The following is a 15,974-nucleotide window of genomic DNA, read 5'->3' on the forward strand; positions in this document are numbered from 1 at the left end:
AAACCAGTGAGTGTCGCAGAGGATCCGTGTAAGACATACAAAAGTCCTTGATGCATTCCCTACTAGATGTAGACATGTAGACACGTGTACGCGTACCTGTAGCATGCCGGTAATACGTTCTTTTTTATTCCCTTCCAGAAAAAAAACGGAAAGCGCAACAGCAACAACAACAACAACAACAAAAACAAGTAACATTAAAAGTTAACAAAAGCAGGAAGAGGAAAAAAAAAAAACCCAAACAACATCAAAATTCTAAGCACACCAATTTTCCACTCGTCAGACTGAAAACAATTCAAAAAAAAAAAACAAAAATATATAGTTACATAGTTCCTGTACATCGAACATGGCACGTGGTCTCTGACTGAGGATTGGTAGACCTAGTGACAAAAGAAAACGTGCAAAATGAGACATCTCCAACATCACGCTTAGGACGATAAGTCACGGTAAAAGCAACATTACCCCCAGAAGCTACACTGGCCCTCATAGGTTCCAATCTCCAACCCTTTTCAACGTAACTTTCACTCCAACCGTTAACAATGCATTCAAAGCTTGTCCCGGATTTAACACAACCAACTCTTATAGTTTTAACCTCTTCTGCTACACAATTAAACTGTACAGGATAAGATACAGACGCACCTTCTAAAGGAAAAACGTTTGGTTGTATCCCAGTGTATTTTATACAATCATCTTCTATTGGTATATTATGTCCTGGGAAAGTAAAAAAAACAAATTTTTCACAAGAACGTCCTTCCATAACGATATTGTGTTTAAATGCACCCGCAACAATTTGAAGGGTTAAAGACAAATTTCCAATCACTTTAGGACAGAAAATAATACCTGTACTCATCTTGCAGTTTCCGGGAATAGTAAACTGATCACATTCAATAAAAAAAGAATGAGACTCTGGCCATTGCGTTTCCTCACCTTCATTTGTTACAAATTTAGAATTTACTTCAATAGGTAATGAAGTCAAGTTATGAAAAAATAACTGCTGTCGGGATTCTTGTCCAACTTGAATAGGATCAAAGATAAAATAATTAATAGAATGAAATTGGTCCTGAGAAATATCACGTTCCCTAGTAATTAATAAATCAGCCGGACGACAAACACCTGATAAAGACATAGTAATATCATTTGCCCCAATAGAAGAAATAATAATTTTCTCTTTATATGAACCATATTCTGTAGGAATAAACCTTATACTCATTGTACATTCTTCATTCTTAGACAAATTTTCATTCGGTAGTTTTACTATTCGAAAAGGAGATAATGTATCTAAAGGTCTTACTTGCAAACTAATGTCATTGTCACCAGTGTATCGCAACAAACAACCTCTTTCAGCCTGTTGTTTCAGTGGTATTTCACCAAATTCTATGACTAAACTTGTACTCATGGGTGACATTTCAAAAACAGGAGTTTGATCTATAACATTATTTTGGACTGGAACTTTTTTTTTTGCATTTCGTTTCAACATTTCATTTTTAGAGGGAATCGACGGAGTAATACGTGAGAAAAATCCCGCAACAAGAAATGGCTTAATCACCGTACAGTTAACTTGAAGTAACAAAATTTGTTTTTCAGACTCTGTCACATCAACGCATTTCACATAAAAAGTTGAATGTCTACTCCATATTTCATCAGGAGAATTACTTTCCCATTCCTTATATAGTGTATCAATATTTTGTATGGTGTTTTCAGGAACCTTTTCTATTGTATTTTGAACCTCACGATCCTTTCCTTTCTTACCCAATGATTTTACAGTTGGACGAGCCAACACTTCTTCAACAGGCGACGTAACTTGTTGAATATCAGGGGCCTTAAATAATATTACAACTGGAATGCTTTCTCCAGGAGACAACACTCCTGTTGAAGGAGAAACTCTCAACATATCATTAGGAGAATACAAAGAAAACTTTCGGAAGGTTAAACTTAAATTTTGCAAAACGGTAGTACATGTAGTTTCACCATTTATAGGACAAGCAGGTAAACCAACACAAGATTTTAACAACCGCATATTGTACTCACGTCCACAACCTACAAGTTGAACGGTACGAGAATCCCCATATTCATTAGTGATTTTAATCATCTGTGTATATTGACCTAGTGTAGGAGGTCGTACTCCAACTTCAAGCTCAAATACTTCTTGTGGAAGCATAGTAAAGGTTCTAAAAGGGGTAATATTTACATTTTCTGGAAGTTTTAAGAATCCTACGTTTTGGGGTAAATCTGAAAGATTTTTTACTCTCAAAGGAATAACAATTTCCTCATTAGGTCCACTTACACCATAGTCCAACTTATTTTGTTCCAGTGCAAAACCACGCTCAGTAAGTTGTGCTTTTAAAATTACCAATATAGGTGATGCTTGTCCTGAAACAGTCAACATAATCACAGAAGAAATAAGAGGATCAATTCCACGTTGTGGTGTAAATAAAACATAAATCTCAAACGTATCATTAGCTTGAACATAAGCTGTTTCAGGTTTCAAAACCAACGAAGATGCCAAAAATAAAGGAATGTTAGGAACTACTGTCACTGAAACATTTGTAGTATTAGTGATAATAATTTTTTCACAGTACGTATTTTCGTAAAAGCACCAATCAAAATTTATTTCAGGTGAAGAAGATATATATACAGGAAGTGAACCTCCAATACCCTTTACAGATATTTTCCTAATGTGAATTTTTCCTTCTGATTCATACTTGAGCTCAATTTCATCATCAATAGTAACATCTTGATGAGGTGCAAACGTGACTTCAATCGAACATGTAGAAAATGGATTTATTACAAGTTGGTAACCAGGAATTTTTATACCTATAACAGGGTTTTCACTTCCACTTTGAGGATCCTTATGGAGTACTTCAATCCATTTACGCAATGATCCTGAAACAAAAACCTTTGCTGGGAGTGCTCCATCATTTCGTAATGTTAACGTTTTGGTTACTCTCTCCCCAAAAACAACAACACCAAAATCAAGACTTTCTGGGTAAAATGACAAGATGGATTTCTTTTTTATTACCTTAACGGGAACAAAAAAAAGACCATTTTCGGTTCTAAAATTAATAGAAGTTTCAAAATCCACATTTTGCAGAGGTGTAAAAATAACCTTCACTTTCCATGATAAACCTGCTGAAAGTTTTGGTGGGGGAACGTAGTCGACACGAATTTCATCCCTATACTTTGGAGATATAGGCAAAACTCGGAAACTTGCAAGACGATTCGTGCAGTTAGTTAGTGTTATAACCGTGGTATAAGTTTCACCAACCGTAAAATCCTCAAATTTTACCTCTCGGGGACTAAAAGCGTAGTTCGATAAACCAGAAGATTGGCTATTTTCATAGGTAATATCATATTTAGAAGTAATAACAGCAGGTTCTTGTAGATAAACTTTTCGGACTTTTTGAAACGGTTCTTCAACTGTTTCGCTAATTCTGTAACGCTCATCACGAATTGTTCCATCCTCAAGAGCGAGAAACTCCATTGAAGAAAAACTATGCCAATACGTCAACCAAAGATGGGGAACAGAAAACAAGTATAAAAAAAAAGAATCAAAAATCCAATGACGAAAACGAAATTCAATAACAAAGTGAAGAAGAATGAAGAACAAAACACACAACCCTCCCCCCCCCCCCAAAAAAAAAAAAAAAAAAAAATAATAATAATAATAATAATAATAATAATAATAAATAAATAAATAAATAAAAGCAATAATGAAAGAACCAGATAACCAACGATCAAGAAAGAAAGGCAACGAGAAAAACAAAGACATCCCGCAAGAAACGAGCACCGCCAGCAGAACCAGGCTAGACCCCGCGATGCCCCACCGGCGTGAAAAAAAATTCCTGAGGGAGGCCGCAGATGAGAGATAGAGAGGGCGGGGCTGGGCGCCCCCAGAGGCCGCGGCCACCGCCGTATGTGGGTGTTTTTTCTGCGCCGGGGCCGCCGCTTTTCTTCTTCTTTTCCTTCGGTGGCGGCGGGGGGTGATGGGGGTGTGATGGGGGTGTGTGGCCCGCCGCTGTTGTGGCGTGGCGCTGTGGTTGCTCTCTTTTCCTGCCGCCTTTTTTTTCCCCCTTCCCGGTTGCGTATCCTGGTGATTTTTTTTTCTCGTAGTTATTGTTTCCTCTTCTGGGGCCGTGTTTGGTTTTGGTGGTTGCGTGGTGCTCTTTTCTTTTTCGGGTACGATAAAACGCAATTGGTTTTGCTTTATTTATTCTGGTGCTGGCTTTTTGTTTGTTTTTTTATATTATTATTATTATTATTGTTATTATTATTATTATTATTGTTATTATTATTATTATTGTTATTATTTGTTTTTGCTCCTATTAGAAGTAGTGAAAAAAAAACAATGTCGGATAATTTTCTTATTCTAGGTCTTCCTTTTTTTCAAGAATGTGCAGATACACTTCCTTCTTCACAATTTAAGTACCTTGTGACACAGATGGGACCCCTTGGCCAGGCGCTCCGCCAATTTGTTGTTCCCAATTTGAAGGTTGGAACTCTGGATTCATTGATTGAAGCTAGTGATGAACTAGCAAAGCTTGATCCACAGTTTGAGGGTACGGTGGAAAAGCTAATTGGTTTGATGGAAGAAGTTTCCCAAAAATCTCGAAGTGTCGTAACTGCCTTAAGAATAAACCAAACTCAAGAAATGACACCCGCAGGGTATATAAAGAATTTTCTCTGGAATTCTGCACAATTTGATACAAAGGAGAAGGTTCAAACATTAATAGAGAAACTTTCACAAATCGCTTCTTCTACAGAGGAACGTATTCGCGTTATGCTTACAGAGTACAATGATACTCGAAACAAATTAAATGCGGCAAACAAGAAAAATCAAGGAAATTTATCTGTGAGGCCTATTCGTGAATTGGTAGCTTCATTTAATGAACAACATCATTGTTTTGTCGATACAGAAATGCTTGTAACATTATTTGTTGCAGTACCTTTACCGTCACAAAAAGAATGGGCTGATACCTATTGGTCACTAAATGAGTTTGTTTGCCCTCAGTCAAATCGTGTTGTTGCTGAAGACAAGGAATATGTGCTTAACAGTATTGTCGCATTTCGCAAAGCAATGGACGACATTAAAATGGCATGCCGAAAGAAGAGATACATCGTTCGAGATGTTGAGGGAGTTGATGATTTATCGGTTGCTGAAATGAAAGAGTTAACTCAGAGAGCGGAAAAGGAAAGAAAAACACTTTATACCGTGCTTTGGCAACAATATTCGGTTTGCTACGTGGCTTGGGTACACGTTAAAGCCTTACGTGTATTTGTTGAAAGTTTGTTAAAGTATGGATTACCTCCTCGCTGTATATCGGTTGTTTTACAAGTGGATACTAAAAAGGAAGGTGAAATAAGAAAAAAAATAGCACAGTTATATCCGAACTTAATTTCGCCTTTAGCGAATGAACCGTCAACCGACGTTGGTGCACTTCAGTATGAATTTCCCTACGTTTCTCTAAAGGTGACAAACGTACAGAAGTGTTAGTGATTTTGATGAAGTTAGACGTTGGAAATTTCTTTTCTCTTCATTATCAAGCTATCATTCTTTTGTCTTTCTCACCCTGTTCTTCAAGGTGGAGTGACTGCATTCACGATACCTTTTTGTTTTTTTTCATCTATCCAATTCGATGGTGATTGCATTAGTTTTTTTTTTTTGTCTCCATGTATTTTTCTTTTTTTTTTTAAGGAAGGGATTAATATTCAAAAAAATTTTTTCGTCGGTACAAAAGAAAAAAAATGATTCTTTATTCGATTGCTCTTTTGATTTGTGCCTTCGCCCTTACCACTTCTCAAGCTTTTACCATAATACCGCTAGAGTCGTCACTTTTAGACTCTAAAAATGGACTTTGGAAACCATCGGGGGGTGTTATGTTGAAAGAAGGTGTTGCTTGTGCTCGTACAGACCAAGGAGATTGTGAAGGTTGTGTGAATGAAACCGTGGCTGTTTGTACGTTCGATTATGGTAAACATTTTTCAATTCAACGAACGAGGGTTCCATTTTGTGGTAATCAAGGTGTTGTTATTGAGGGTAAACTTCTTTGTCCACTAAATGCTTTTTCTGTTAATGAAGGTGCAATTAATTTTACTGTTGTCTCTTTTGAAGGACAAGCCTCACTTGTGGAAACTGTTGAAGAAAATACCTTTCTGTCGTTTTCTTATTGGCCTGGAGAAGCGATTGTCAAAATTGAATTCAAAGGGAATACTATTCATTTTCCAGAGGATAATACATACCTTATGAATGCTCTTGTTACTCATGCAAACTCTTCAATAGTTCATACTCTATTTATTTCAAAAGATGGTTATACTTGGAACGCATGGAGTAAAATACCGCTTGAGATTAAAGACAGGTCTGTTTTGACAAAACAAGGACGTCAAAAAATTACAATATCAAACTTTACTTCTGGTGAGCATCATTTTATTTCTTCAAGTTACAGAGGGAAATGGTGGGATTCTATTAAGTTTCTTAACGTTTCTGTACCACCTACATCTGTTGTCGTCAGTAGTGATATCGTTATTGCAAGTGGTATGACGAATATATCTGGTCCATTGAAATTAACTGCATCTATTAATGGTAAAACGAAGAAAAAGGTATTGAATTTAATGGGGTTTTACAAGAATTTAACAGACTCGAGTCAAATTCCTGATGATTTTGGTAATGACTGTAAAGAAAGTAATTCTTGCTTAACATCTTCTCATGTGGCCCTTATGAAAGTTAATGATAGTCGTACTGTTGCTCTATTTGATTTTATTCCTTTAAATTCACAGCGACATAGTCTTGCTGCGATCTCCTTAGAGATTGATGATTCAGAGGAGAAGAAAAAAATTCTTGAGGAGAAGCAAAAAGCAGAAGAGAATGCTAGACTAAGGGAAGAGGCATGGAAGAAGGCACAAGAAGAAACTGCTGAACGTAAGAGAAAAGAGCGTCGTGAAAAGTTACGAAAAAAACGAGAAAAGAGGGCACGTTTCCTTGCTGTAGATGCTGAAAATATTAAATTGGCAAAATCAAGACTTATGGAAGATGGTGAGATGATTGTTGTTCGAGACGTTTTTGAAGACATGATCGATATTGAAAAGAGTACCTTTTTCTGGTAAACTAGGAAGAAGCAACTATATTTTTGGGCGTATTTACCAAATATTTATAGCTATCTGATCTTTTATTACTGTTACTACGTTCTTCTCTTGTTGTTGTATAATTTAGCTGGCCTTTAAGTACATGAGATTATTATTATTTTAAACGTTTTCATTGCTTTACTTTAATTTATTTTAATTTTTTATTTTTATCTTCCTACCATAGATTAAGCAGTAAGAATTACTCTCTTATGATTCGAAGGGAGTTGCATACTGAAAGGAAACAACATATAAATAGAGCTCTTGTAAAGCATGTGCTTTACGTCGCATTACGGAATGCGTTATACGCGGCCATTGGAAGGATACTGTTTGGTGTACTCAAACGTTTGGGGAAGGGAGGGTTACGGGTTCGTGTAATTAAACAACTATCTGGAGAATTTTTTTCATTGGATCCATTAAGGTGGGCATTTATTTTGGGTGGACTCTCCTTTTTTCGCCTAGTAAAACAGTTTCTTTCTATATTATGTGGATACATTGGTGTAACTGAAAAAGTTGCTTCTCTGGTCGCTGGTTGTATATGTGCTTTACCGTCGTTGTCTATGAATAGGGAAACAAGAACAGATTTATCTCTCTACGTCTTTGTACGAGCTTTATATAGTTTTTCTGTCGGATATATTCTACCTATTTTACCGGAGCCTTGTAGAAGATTTGAACACTACGATATTATAACCATGTGTTTAAGTGCTTCTCAGATTTTGTATAGTGTCATTTTTGCTCCATTTACAATGCCCCCAGCGTATCAACGGTTTCTTTTGAAAGCAGCTATGCTTGATGACCGTGTAGTTCGAGGTCATGCCGGTCTTGCTCGATATCAAATTACCCCAGAACTTGTAGAGTTATGTGTGGAAAAAGGTCTTAAAATTCCACAAAGTGCAAGAGAACATTTTAAAATTGGTTGTATGTACTCTCACCCAGGAATGACGTGCAATAGATTCTTTTTTTCTTTTCTTCTGAAACAAATTCTTTGGGTTGGTATACCACTTTATGTTCCATTGAAACTTGGATCAATAATTGCATTTAAGCAAAATGATTTAAAACGTCACCCCTCGAAAGTTTTACGAAATATGTTGCGATCATCTTTCTCAAGTGCATTGTTTTTAGCATTGTATTCTGCTAGTACTGTAAGATTTGCATGTTTTGCAGCTCAAGGAAACATTCGTGGTGGATTTATTTTTGCTATAATGTGTTCTCTTGCAGGTATTGCAACTTTACTTGAACCTAAAGGGAGAAGAACTGATTTGGCATTGTATTGTTTGATGTACGCACTTCGTTCTTTTGTGATGACTCAATATCGTTTAGGTAGGATACCCTACCCCCGTCATGATACCGTATTTCTTCTATATCTTGTTTCGGTGGGATTTATCTTTTATCAATACGACCAAGAACCTGAAAAACTTAATTCCGGTGTTCGCGCTAATGTAGCTAAATTACTTATGGAGAAAGACACCTTTCATTCTCGGTCAAAAAAAAAAAATGAGAAATCTACCGAAGCGAAAGTAAATTCTTTGAACAAAACAAGTTGATACACTTGTTGATTGTTTATCATGTGTTTTATTTATTTAACTGTTTATTTATTTATTTATTTTGTGTGGGAATATGTAGAGTTGTGCGACATTTTTCTTTTTTTCCTTTATGTTTTTTTATCCATCCTGCTGTTTTGTGTTTTATGATTTTTTTTCTATTCTGTATGACGAGAGGTAATATGTTCAAGACTTGAAAACAATTTTTTTCCCTTTACCTTTTTTTTTATTATCTCTCTTTCTTTTCTTGTTTACCCTTACCTCTATATTTGTAGAGATATAGTGATTTTTTTTTTGTTTTTTTGAGAACTCCGCAACATAAATAGGGATGTTAAATGCGACTGAACCGGTTACAGAGAAAGCCATTCGTGAGAAGTTAGAGGCTTCAGGTCAGTTGGGAAAAATGCGAGCAATGGTAATTGATGCCGCCCTCAATTCTTTTTCTAATGATGAAGAAAAGTCTGCAAAGTTGTTTATGCCTAGTCCTTTATTAAAGGCTTCAAAGGAAACTGTTGAAGGTCGACAGGCTCTTGGTATTCTTTCAGAATACCTGGAATATTTGGGTTTGACATACACTTTGAATGTTCTAAAGCATGAAGCTAGCCTAAAGGATAGCGCTATTGAAGAAAATATGAAGATTACCCGTGCACTTAATATTTCCAATAACGATGTTCCTGTTTTAACAACGCTGATCCGAACAATTGGAAATAATCTGATTTCAGATAATCAAAAGGAGAAGACTTTAAAAAAAGATGATCTTGTACATACTACTTCAGCAGTTGCCGCTGTCGCTACAGTACCAAAGGTTGAGGAGGGTGGTGAAGACAGTACTTATTTTTTGTCCAAGTGGTCAGGTAGAGAATTTTATCGACATGGAGGACAAGTAAGTGGTCAACAAATTCAGCTTGAATATCTTAAAGATTGTACCGTGTACGTATTGGATCCACTTGACAGCATTACAGTGGATGATTGTGAAGGTGGTGAACTTGTTATTGCTGCCTGTGAGGGTAGCGTATTTTTACGTAACTGCAAGAATATGATTGTACATGTGGCTTGCAAACAGCTACGTACTCGTGACTGTGAACATATCGAGTTCCGTATATTTACTTCGACAGATCCTGTCATAGAGGCAAGTCATCATATAACCTTCAAACCTTTTCATTTGCGACTCCCTGATCTTAATAATACCTTTAAAGCTGCTCGTTTAGACCCCAAGATGAATCGCTTTGTACATGTATATGACTTTACGGAGGATGATCAAAAACTTCCCAAACCACACTTAAGTGTTTTATACCCAGATCATGGATTACTTATGCACGATCGCTGTCATGAGAAAGGTACACCTGAGTGTCCACCCGAAATTGAAGATCTTCTTGAGGGTCGAATGCAACCAGCTTCAAGTTCAGAATCAGGAAGAAACAAGAGTCATAACATAAAGACAGGTGCTCGTATATGGACAGAAGCAGCCGCAGAACCCAGTGATAAAGAGGAAAATAATAATACCTTTCTTACCACAAAACAAGAGGCAATCCCTACCGTCAAGGGAGTTCCTGCAGTGACACCAGAGGTGGATTTTGCTACTGATCCGCAGAAGAAACTGGTTCCAACAACGACTGGCTTAACAACTGCAGGGAGAGTGCCATCCGATGGTTCATACTCTTCTTTTGATGATGATGATGATGACCAAGATGATGATGATGATATGGATGTAGATGAGGATAGTGATGATTTTTAGGTTATCATTGCTAGTTGGTCAATAGAGATTCTCACCTTTGTATTTGAGTACGATTACCCTGAAGGCACAAAACAAAAAAAAAAAGAAAGGAGAAAAATAAAGGATAAATGAATAAACCCCTTCCTATCTTTTTTTTTTCATTTTTATTTATTTATTTTTTTCTTTGAAACAGTCTCTGCATTGCGTTGACTTCGTGCTGTTTCTCAGGAGGATATCGTGCACTTGATAGAGGTTTCATTATATATGAGCAAAAAATTAGGATTAATCAACTCTCATTTGGTTCCCCTATGCCATTATGTTTTTTTCCTATTGATTGATATTGAAAGTGGACTTGTTGTCTGTTTTTTTTTTTTTTTTATGTTATCCGGAACTTTTTTCCATTATTATTTTTTTTTTTTGGTACGAACTGAAGGTGGAAGGCGTACCCCCACAGCCTATGAGTGCATCTAACTCAAATATGGAAGTAGAGAACGTTGATGGTAATTGCGTTATCATTACCAGATTAACTTCTATTGCTGATGCGGCGCGAAGGCAAGAACAAGTTCCACCATTCTCCCCTTCTTTAGCTCAACCAGTGATGAACGTAAATAACCAGTGGACACCACCTTTTCCACTATCGTCACACTTAAACTCTTCTATGTGTTCGGATGCGAATGACACGGCTGGGGTAAGAACAGCTGATGACTGCTCTTGTCGTTCTCATTCAGTCTATAAATATGCTATTAAAGATGTTGAAGAAGATCAAACTAACATAAAAAATTCAACCAAAGTACAGGCTTTGGTGCCTATAGAAACAAATCTCTCTCTTTCGTCTTGTTTGGTAAAACGAGCAAGAAACGTAGGACCTCTTGTTGTAGTGAGACGCTCGCGTGAAGCGTCAGCTATTGAGCGTAATACCTCACTGAGTGCGATAGAGAAGCTTTCTTATCAAAGGGAAGTGGATGGTTTGCGCACTAAGCTTAGACAAATGGAAGGTATGCTAGTACAAACACAGCAGCATACTGAAGAAGAAATTCTCAAGAGGTTAAAAAATCTTGAAGAAAATTGGCGAGAAGAGGAACGTTCTCGTCGTCAGAGGTTTCAAGAAGCTTTGTTGAATCTGCGAAGGGAGAATGAGGAATTATCTTCTCGAGTACAAAATATGGAGGAGACTGCATGTCTTGTGGCTACCCAGGAGCGTGATAAAATACAAAAAGAGTGGAGTGCTCGTTTCTCTGATAATGACAATCAATGGAAAGAGCGATATCGTGTGGCCCAAGAACGATGGGAGGAGTGTGTTGAAAATCACATGCGAGGGGAACAAGATGCTCTGCAGCAGGTGCAGGAACTCGCTCACACCGTGGAAGAACTTGAGGCAGCTCTTCGCACAATCACCTGTGAGAAAGAATGGGCAGAAAAGGAACGAGATGCGCTCCTCTCGCAGTCCAAAGTGCACAAATCTGATTTTCGTGAAGAGGAAAAGGGAAAAATGGATTCCGGGGTCAAAATGGTACTGGAAGCGGAGATACTAAAATTACGCAGCGCATTGAGAGATGCCGAAAGTCGTGAGAAGGCATTGATGACGCAGTTAGAAGTCTGTGGGACGGAAAGTGCGGCACAGGAACTGACTCTGGAGCGACAGCTTCAAGAAACCCGACAGGAATTAGAGGCTGAACGTCGTCGTGGATCAGACTTGGTGGTACTTTACAGTAGTCAAGTAGAATCTCTACACCAGCAACTCAACGATGCCATGAAAAGAAACAAACAATTAACGAATGAGCTTGCTAGATTTCAATAATAAAGGATAAGTAAATAATTAGAGAGATGACCTAATTAGATTTCTCTGTACAATTGTTTTGTTCCTTTTTTACTTTTTGTACTGTATTTCTTTTTTTTTCCACCTTTCTATTCTGAATATCATTGAAAAGAAATGAGTTGGTTTCTTTATTTATATTTGCTTTTTTTGTGGGGTTATCTACCCCAACAATGAGCAAATCTCTCTATGAATCTCTCTCTTTCTTTTTCTTTTTTTTTTCTGTGCTTCAACGCTCCCTTTAACGCTTATTCTCTTATCGTTATACACATATTTTTATGTAATCGGAATATCAAAGTGTAGTGACTCTAGAGTGTTAAGCAACAACAACAACAACAACAAGAAAAAAAAAATACAGTGTTCTCGGAAAAGGGGAAAATGTTTCGAGGTACAAATCCCACAAAGGCTGCTGGACCTCAGGCAAACCCCTTCGCAAAGTATCTCGCAACGCTATTAGCAGATGGAGAGCAAGCCAAATATTTCAAATTACATGAAATTGACTCCAAATATGAAACTTTACCGTTTTCTATTCGTGTTCTTCTTGAGTCAGCAGTTCGCAATTGTGACGAGTTTGACATTACGTCCAAGACCGTGGAAAATATATTAAATTGGAAGGATAATTGCCAGAGGAGTATCGAGATTCCCTTTAAACCTGCCCGTGTTGTTCTCCAGGATTTTACGGGTGTACCTTGTGTGGTTGATTTGGCTGCAATGCGAGATGCTACAAAGCATCTAGGTGGTGATTTGGAAAAGATTAATCCGCAAATTCCTGTTGAACTTGTTGTTGATCATTCAGTTCAGGTTGACAAGTATGGTACCCCATCTGCGGCAAAGGAGAATCAAGATATTGAAATGTCCCGTAATCGTGAGCGCTTTGAGTTTCTTAAGTGGGGTTCCAAAGCCTTTGACAATCTCCTAATAGTGCCTCCTGGATCTGGTATTGTACACCAGGTTAACCTTGAGTACCTTGCCCGTGTTGTATTTAACAATAAGGGAATGTTATACCCCGACTCTGTTGTTGGTACCGATTCCCACACCACCATGGTAAATGGTGTTGGTGTTGTTGGTTGGGGTGTTGGTGGTATTGAGGCAGAGGCTGGTATGTTGGGTCAGTCACTCTCTATGGTTTTACCGAAGGTGGTGGGATATCGTTTTACAGGGAAACTCTCAGAAGGTTGCACAGCCACAGATCTTGTACTCACGGTTGTGAAAAATCTGCGTAAACTTGGTGTGGTTGGTAAATTTGTTGAGTTTTACGGTCCAGGAGTTGACACCCTCTCTCTCCCTGATCGTGCAACACTCGCTAATATGGCACCAGAGTATGGAGCTACCACTGGGTTTTTCCCAATCGATAGGGAGACAATTAACTACCTTCGTTGCACGAGTCGCAGTGATGAACACCTTGCACGTATTGAGGACTATGCTAGAGCTGTTAAAATGTTTCGAACAGGCGATGAAAAAATTGAGTATTCAGAACATCTCGAACTTGATCTTTCTACAGTGGAACCTTCTCTTGCAGGTCCTAAACGTCCACACGATTATGTCCCTCTAAAGGGTATGAAAGAAGATTTCAATGCTTGTCTTGGAGCAAAGACTGGATTTAAAGGATTTGGTATTCCTCTAGAAGAGCATAATAAGGTGAAAAAGTACATGGTAAATGGCAAGGAAGCAGAAATGCGTCACGGCAGTGTTGTTATTGCGGCCATTACTTCATGTACTAATACTTCTAATCCAAATGTTCTTGTGGCAGCTGGATTACTTGCTAAAAAAGCTCTTGAAAAGGGATTAACTGTTCCACCAGGAATTAAGACATCCCTTTCTCCCGGATCACACGTTGTAACCAAATACCTGGAAGCTTCTGGATTACAAGAATCTTTGGATGCACTGGGATTTAATACCACTGGATATGGTTGTATGACTTGCATTGGCAACTCTGGAGACATTGATCCAGCAGTCTCAAAATGCATCAGTGATAATAATTTTGTTGCTGCCGCCGTACTTTCTGGTAATCGTAACTTTGAGGCCCGAATTCATCCACAAACTGCTGCGAACTACTTGGCATCACCTCCACTAGTTGTGGCTTACGCATTAGCAGGAAATGTTGGTATTGATTTTGCTACAGAACCTATTGCAAACGGCGTTTATCTTCGAGATATCTGGCCTACTAATGAAGAGATTGCGGCAGTTGTAAAGAAGTATGTAACACCTGATCTTTTTAAGTCTGTATATGCAACTATTACGACACTTAATGAACAATGGAATGCGCTTCAAGTAAAGGAAGGCAAGTTGTACGAATGGCAACCTAAGTCTACATACATTCATCACCCACCATACTTTGACTCTATGACTATGGATGTTACACCAACTGGAGCTATCAAAGATGCTGTTTGTTTGGCACTTTTTGGTGATTCAATTACTACTGACCATATTTCTCCTGCAGGTAACATTGCTAAGGATTCACCTGCTGCAAAATTTCTTATGGATCATGGAGTTGAACGTAAAGATTTTAATACATATGGTTCACGTCGTGGTAATGATCTCGTAATGGTACGTGGTACCTTTGCCAACACACGTCTTGGTAATCGCATTGTTGGTGAAGGACAGACTGGACCTTTTACTATTCACTGGCCAACGAATGAGAAGATGTACATCTTTGATGCTGCAGTAAAGTACATGGAAGAGCAAACTCCACTTATTATTATTGCTGGTAAGGAGTACGGCAGTGGTTCCTCACGTGACTGGGCCGCTAAGGGACCTTACTTGCAGGGTATTAAGGTTGTCATTGCAGAGAGCTTTGAACGGATTCATCGTTCTAACCTTGTTGGAATGGGTATTATTCCACTCCAATTTAAACCAGGTGAGAGCGCGTCCTCATTGGGACTCACAGGAAAAGAAAAATTCAGCTTTGACTTTTCCGCAAACATGCGTCCTGGGCAAGAGATAACTGTACACAAGAATGATGGCACCTCCTTCAAGACAACCCTCCGTATTGATACCGATATGGAGGTAAAGTATGTGGAAAATGGCGGTATTTTACAGTATGTTCTTCGCGAAAAGATCCGTGGTGCCTTGTAATAAACATACATGAATGGCAAATACAACAGTTGAAACTATATTAGTATTCTCTCTTTTTTCTTGTTGTTGTTCCCCTTTTTTGCTAGCGTGAATGCGGACGTACCATTTCGTTTCATATTAGAAAGAAAAAAATATATATAGAAGGAAGTAATAGAAAAAAATGAAGAGAAAAAACAAAGGGAAAATCATGGGTTTGGAGCATCAAATAACCCAAAAAGAAAGCAAACTGCGAAGAAAGAGGAAGAAAAAAAAGAGAGGTGAGAAAACGGGTGTACCTGGGTGCGTTGGTCTCTGTTAAGAAAAGAACGAAATAAACGAAGAAAGAAATGTATAAACAAAGATAATTGTAAGAAGTATTGCATATCTTAGGACATGGAATAAGACCTGCGCTGCCAAAGCACAATTCTGTTTTTTTTTTTGTAATTATATTATGCTATATTATATATTATTATTGATCGCCTTCCTTTTTCTTTTAGTTATAAGATCGCATGTGTAAAGCCCGTTGATGTTGGTGAATTTAAAATACTGTTACAGATGGAATATAAGCATATTATAAAATGGTGAAAAGTGCACTATGTTATTGCTTTATTGCAACCTTATTAACTGTGTCAGTTATCGACTCAGCGTCTATGTCTGAGAGTTACGCAAATACTGACATTTCAGGCCTTTTTTTTTTAGCATGAGAGCACTTAGCATGTCTTAATTTACGTACGTGTCGTTT

General features: G+C 37.8%; 7 protein-coding genes across 7 annotated transcripts; 6 read left to right on the plus strand and 1 right to left on the minus strand.

Annotated features, from left to right (window-relative positions):
- Positions 1-319: 319 nt before the first annotated feature.
- LSM04_000469 (uncharacterized protein) lies at positions 320-3,478 on the minus strand (the record flags this gene model as incomplete). Its single annotated transcript, XM_067337067.1, has 1 exon — positions 320-3,478. The coding sequence occupies one exon, from the start codon at positions 3,476-3,478 to the stop codon at positions 320-322; it is 3,159 nt and encodes a 1,052-aa protein (XP_067189575.1).
- An 864-nt stretch (positions 3,479-4,342) lies between these two features.
- LSM04_007113 (ATPase) lies at positions 4,343-5,488 on the plus strand (the record flags this gene model as incomplete). The annotated part of the gene is made up of 1 exon (XM_067337068.1): positions 4,343-5,488. The coding sequence occupies one exon, from the start codon at positions 4,343-4,345 to the stop codon at positions 5,486-5,488; it is 1,146 nt and encodes a 381-aa protein (XP_067189895.1).
- Positions 5,489-5,739: 251 nt separating this feature from the next.
- LSM04_009411 (uncharacterized protein) lies at positions 5,740-7,095 on the plus strand (the record flags this gene model as incomplete). Its single annotated transcript, XM_067337070.1, has 1 exon — positions 5,740-7,095. One exon carries the CDS (start codon positions 5,740-5,742, stop codon positions 7,093-7,095), a length of 1,356 nt encoding a protein of 451 aa, XP_067189997.1.
- Positions 7,096-7,322: 227 nt separating this feature from the next.
- Positions 7,323-8,654, plus strand: LSM04_005235 (uncharacterized protein; the record flags this gene model as incomplete). Its single annotated transcript, XM_067337071.1, has 1 exon — positions 7,323-8,654. The coding sequence occupies one exon, from the start codon at positions 7,323-7,325 to the stop codon at positions 8,652-8,654; it is 1,332 nt and encodes a 443-aa protein (XP_067189815.1).
- A 325-nt stretch (positions 8,655-8,979) lies between these two features.
- Positions 8,980-10,386, plus strand: LSM04_001831 (FGFR1 oncogene partner (FOP); the record flags this gene model as incomplete). The annotated part of the gene is made up of 1 exon (XM_067337072.1): positions 8,980-10,386. The coding sequence occupies one exon, from the start codon at positions 8,980-8,982 to the stop codon at positions 10,384-10,386; it is 1,407 nt and encodes a 468-aa protein (XP_067189637.1).
- A 436-nt stretch (positions 10,387-10,822) lies between these two features.
- On the plus strand, positions 10,823-12,163 carry LSM04_000235 (uncharacterized protein; the record flags this gene model as incomplete). The annotated part of the gene is made up of 1 exon (XM_067337073.1): positions 10,823-12,163. The coding sequence occupies one exon, from the start codon at positions 10,823-10,825 to the stop codon at positions 12,161-12,163; it is 1,341 nt and encodes a 446-aa protein (XP_067189564.1).
- Positions 12,164-12,556: 393 nt separating this feature from the next.
- Positions 12,557-15,253, plus strand: LSM04_003937 (Aconitase/3-isopropylmalate dehydratase large subunit; the record flags this gene model as incomplete). The annotated part of the gene is made up of 1 exon (XM_067337074.1): positions 12,557-15,253. One exon carries the CDS (start codon positions 12,557-12,559, stop codon positions 15,251-15,253), a length of 2,697 nt encoding a protein of 898 aa, XP_067189757.1.
- Positions 15,254-15,974: the final 721 nt, after the last annotated feature.

The sequence above is a fragment of the Trypanosoma melophagium genome, assembly GCF_022059095.1.
Source record: "Trypanosoma melophagium isolate St. Kilda chromosome Unknown ctg3segment0, whole genome shotgun sequence".
In the NCBI taxonomy this organism is placed as follows: Eukaryota; Euglenozoa; class Kinetoplastea; order Trypanosomatida; family Trypanosomatidae; genus Trypanosoma; species Trypanosoma melophagium.